At 43.8% G+C, this 4895-nt stretch overlaps 1 protein-coding gene across 1 annotated transcript; it reads left to right on the top strand.

Moving 5' to 3' along the window:
• The first annotated feature begins 2571 nt into the window (after window positions 1-2571).
• Window positions 2572-4560, top strand: LOC127747649 (uncharacterized). The gene is made up of 4 exons (XM_052261762.1): window positions 2572-2819; window positions 2940-3199; window positions 3710-3912; window positions 4435-4560. Exons 1-4 carry the CDS (start codon window positions 2572-2574, stop codon window positions 4558-4560), a joined length of 837 nt encoding a protein of 278 aa, XP_052117722.1.
• Window positions 4561-4895: the final 335 nt, after the last annotated feature.

The raw sequence follows: 4895 nt of genomic DNA, 5'->3' as shown, positions 1-4895 counted from the left end.
ATTCTACATCAGATTGAATGAATATCTCTTAGATTCCCCAACAGAATCTTCGTGGTATAAGCTGGATTGATGGCGGCATTCATGAGAATCCGGAAGGTCTAAACCTTGTCTGTGGTATTCCGAGTAGGATTCCGGGATTAAATGACTGTGACGTGCTTCAAACTCCTGAGGACTGGGCGTTAGTGACAGACGCAAAAGGATCAATGGATTCTACTCCAGCCTGCCCAGCCATTTTCCAGAGGGTTGTGCCTGAACTGTGCTAGTTTTGTGCCTGGGACACGAGAGCACCCACTCATATGCGTGGTTGACGCGTGTGCGTCGATTGGCTAATTTTCAATCCACGCGTTAGCGTGCATGACGCATACGCGTCGATGAGATTTGTGGCCATCCACGCGTGCGCGTGGAGTGCGCGTACGCGTGGCCCTGTTTTCATCCCAAAGTTGATTTTTGAGTTTTGAAAGCCAAATTTCATACTTCTAAGCCTCCGATCTCACCATTTATGTCTTAAATCATTATGATATGCCTAGCTATGAGAGAAGGAGCTAGTGGATGTGGTAACTTGCGAGTGAAGCAAGGGAAAATGAATAATCAATGAGGATCATTGATGATTATGTGAGATGTGGAGGATGGTGGTGGAAGTGCTTGTTATGCCATTGGCCGGAGGGCCGTAATTGTTTATGAATTGGCTGGTTCTGGATTGAACCGTGAGCCGGAATAGCTGTGTATGCTATGAATATTGGCTGGTTATGGATTTAACCGTGAGCCGGATGGCTAGATTATTGCCGTGTTACGGCGGAGCAATGATTATGGCTATGTATAAATGCATATATGCTGTTGAATGAATTGTGAAAGTTGCACTTCCACTGTTGAAGATGAGAGTTTCCCTGGGAGGAAGCAGTGGCTAGCCACCACGTGCTCCAGGTTGAGACTCGAAGCTCTTTTGACCCTATGTCATAAGTGTGGTCAAACATTGTGAAAGACCCGGATGAGCTCGCCCCCGTAAATATTCACCAGTGAAGGTGATGGATATAGATCATGATTATGATCAAGTTTATGATGAGTATAACTCGAGTTGGGGATGCGTGACAGATGGACAGTCCAATGGTTAGCTACCAGGACTTGTCGGGTTGGCTCTATAACCGACAGATGATATCATTAGCCACTAGGGACAGGCATTCATCATATGCATACTATATGAATTGTTTGAGATTGCCTATTTGACTACATATTACTTGCTAATTGTCTAAATGTCTTATTTATTCCTATTTGTATATCTCTTGTCTGATATAACTGTGTTTGATATTTTATACTCCTGTTGGTGATTGGGAGGTCTGAAGGAATTGGAAAGGGAAGTATTACTTAGACTGAAGAATCTTTAGTCAGATGCCCTTTTATGGTTTAGCTTATATATAAGCTTTGATTTATCTGGAGGAAGTTCTAGGATTGCCTTCGGCTTTCCTATATTATTATGTATTATATATGTGGAAGCTGTTACCATGCTGAGGACCTCTGGTTCTCACCCATGCGGATTTTGTGGTTTTCAGATGCGGGACGTGAGGTTTCTCGTTGAGGCATGTTGGAGACTTCTGGATTAGCGAAGATCCTTTATTCTCGGGACTCTGTTTTTGGTTTATATGTTTTGCTTAGATACTTTTATCTCCATTAAATAATACAAACTGTGATGACTCCTCTTATAGGAGATTTTGGAGAATAGGTTTTCTGTATTTTGTGTCCCTTTGGGTTTCCTTGGGGTTTCCCTTATTTTATCATATGTATATATTGTTATGCGTTATCTTCGCAACCGGATTTTGAGTCTTGATATTTCTGTTCTTGACACTCCTTTGTATATATATTATCTCGCGTTGGTTTATCCCTTGTTCGTTACGTTATCGATCGGAGTGTTGCTCTTTCGAGTTGCGATTTTTGTTTCCCCCCTTTTTTCTACAAGGCTCCTAGTTATAATCAATCATTCATACTACTATATGTACTAAATTTTTATTTTAGAGGTCGTAATGCCTTGCCATCTCTGAATTATGACTTAAGCATAAGACTCTATATGGTAGGGTGTTACATTATGGTATCAGAGCAGTTCGTTCCTGTAGAGCCTGAGGAATGGTCTGACTATGCTTCTGTGCATTCTCTCTGTGTGTGTTATGTGCTATTATTATATCTGCTTGATATAATTGGCATAAACGTTCATGAGCATGCATTTGGGACTTTGAAGCACTAGACTTCCGATATTGAGACTGATCAACTTAATATCGATTGTTTGGTGTGTATAGGGACCAGATGGCACCTCGTGGATGCGGTAGAGTCCGTGGGAGAGGTCGTACTAATGCTCGTGTGCCGGAGAATAACCCTAACGACCCTGTGAACTTTATGACGGCATTCGAGAATATGGCTGCTGCTATGCAAGCCACTGCTAAGGCTCTTGGTCAACAGATGAACAACCATGGTAATGATGGAGGTAGAGCTCAGGGCCCGATGACACTGGCAAACTTTTTGAAGGTTAATCCGCCTAAGTTCAAGGGAACTACTAGCCCGACTGAGGCTGATACATGGTTTCAGGCTATGGAGCGAGCACTACAAACACAAGTGGTGCCTGAAGGGCAGCGTGTCGAGTTTGCCACATATTTGCTCACTGGTGAGGCCTCGCATTGGTGGCAGGGTATCCGACGTCTTCTACAGCAGGGTGATGACTATGTCACCTGGAATGTCTTCAAAGAGGAGTTCTATAAGAAGTACTCTCCGACTTCTGCCAGGACGGCTAAAGAACTTGAGTTACTGCAGCTGAAGCAGGGCACCATGTCCGTATCTGAGTATACTGACAAGTTTGAAGAACTGTTCAGGTTCTCTCGTATGTGCCAAGGGACTCCGGTGGAATATGAGGAATGGAAGTGTGTTAAGTTTGAAGGAGGACTCTGGAGTGATATCTTCAGCTCAGTGGGACCAATGGAGATCAGAACTTTCTCCGAATTGGTGAACAAGTGTAGAGTTGCTGAAGAGTGTGTGAAAAAGGCAGCTGCTGAGAGAGGGAGTCTCAAAGGTTCATTTCCACATAACAGAGGGAAGAGCTTTGCACCTAGAGGTCCACCTTTCAAGAGGGAAGGCTCTTCCAGAAGACCCATCAACAACAACTCCCAAGGGAAGAGGTATGGAAAGCAGCCTCAGAATGAACAAGCTTGTGCTAGATGTGGGAGTCACCATCCGGGAGCCCCGTACAAGGCCGGATGGGGTTTGTGCTACAATTGTGGAAAGGCGGGGCATAAGGCCGCCAACTGTCCGGAGAAACAGAAATTAGGTACTGGGAAAGCACAACAGACTGGTCGAGTGTTCACTACCTCAGCTATAGGTGCCGAGGGATCTGAGACACTCATTCGAGGTAATTGTGAAATGGCTGGTCAAACTTTAAATGCTTTATTTGATTCAGGAGCATCGCATTCATTCATTGCATTTGAGAAAACCCATGAGTTAGGATTGAAGATTATAACCTTAGGTTAGGACCTAAAAGTGTATAATGCTACCCATGAAGCCATGGTAACTAGGCTAGGATGCCCAAAAGTTTCTTTTAGGTTCAAGCAGCGTGATTTTGTTCATAATTTAGTCTGCTTGCCGATGATCGGTCTTGATCTTATCTTGGGATTAAACTGGCTATCTGAGAACCATGTCCTGCTTGATTGTTCTACAAAGTCGGTGTACTTTATGCCAGAGGATACAGAAGGACCGGTCGTGGTGAATAATTATTACTTGAATTCGATGATGGTAAACTATTCCGGAACCGAACGTCAGGGTATTATGTTATTAACCGCAGGTGTTTCGGGTGATGATCAAAGATTGGAACAAATTTCGGTTGTGTGTGAGTTTCTGGAAGTGTTTCCCGATGACATTAATAAGTTTCCACCTAACCGAGAGGTTGAGTTTGCTATTGAATTGGTGCCTGGGGCGGGACCAATCTCAAGTGCTCCTTATAGAATGTCACCATTGGAGATAGACAAGCTAAAGTCTCAGTTAGAGGAATTGTTGGGTAAGAATTTTATACGACCAAGCGTCTCTCCGTGGGGTGCGCCAGTGCTACTGGTAAAGAAGAAAGATGGGAGTATGCGGCTCTGTGTGGATTACAGGCAGCTGAACAAGGTCACAATAAAGAATAAGTACCCATTGCCGAGAAATGATGATCTCATGGATCAGTTGCAAGGAGCTGGAGTTTTCTCCAAGATCGATTTGCGATCCGGTTATCACCAGATAAGGGTGAGGGGTGAGGATATCCCTAAGACAACTTTTAGGACTCGTTATGGTCATTACGAGTACACTGTAATATCTTTTGGATTGACGAACGCTCCTGCAGTGTTTATGGATTACATGAATAGAGTTTTCCGTCCGTTTCTGGATAAATTCGTTGTTGTCTTCATTGATGACATACTGATTCATTCCAAGATTGAGGAAGAACATGCAGAACACTTGAGGACCGTGTTGCAGATTCTAAAGGAGAATAAACTCTATGCGAAACTGTCTAAGTGTGAGTTTTGGAAGAGTGAGGTGAAGCTTTTGGGTCACGGGTGAGTAAGAAGGAAATAGTCGTAGATCCAACTAAGGTGGAGGCTGTGATGAATTGGAAGCAACCAACCACCGTAACAGAAATAAGGAGTTTTCTAGGTTTAGCTAGCTATTACCGAAGGTTTATCAAGGGCTTTTCACAAATAGCTTTGCCGATGACAAAGTTAACCCGCAAAGACACTCCGTTTGTTTGGACTTCTGAGTGCGAGGAGAGCTTTCAGGCATTGAAGAAAAAGTTGACCACTGCCCCTGTGTTAGTGTTACCTGAGCTGAACGAGCCATTTGAGGTGTACTGTGATGCCTCATTAAAGGGTCTAGGGTGCGTGCTGATGCAGCATCAT

This window comes from Arachis duranensis, chromosome 5 (genome assembly GCF_000817695.3).
Source record: "Arachis duranensis cultivar V14167 chromosome 5, aradu.V14167.gnm2.J7QH, whole genome shotgun sequence".
Classification (NCBI taxonomy): domain Eukaryota; kingdom Viridiplantae; phylum Streptophyta; class Magnoliopsida; order Fabales; family Fabaceae; genus Arachis; species Arachis duranensis.
Note: the sequence above shows the minus strand (reverse complement) of the source record. Positions and strands in the feature narration are given on the sequence as shown.

Bases quoted from the DNA above. Each gene is read 5' to 3' on its own strand.
- LOC127747649 (XM_052261762.1), top strand. From the start codon at position 2,572: ATGGAGCGAGCACTACAAACACAAGTGGTGCCTGAAGGGCAGCGTGTC. The intron at 3,200-3,709 runs GTCACCATCCGG...ACTTTATGCCAG, and splicing joins AGCTTGTGCTAGATGTGGGA to AGGATACAGAAGGACCGGTC. The intron at 3,913-4,434 runs GTTGAGTTTGCT...ATTCATTCCAAG, and splicing joins AGTTTCCACCTAACCGAGAG to ATTGAGGAAGAACATGCAGA.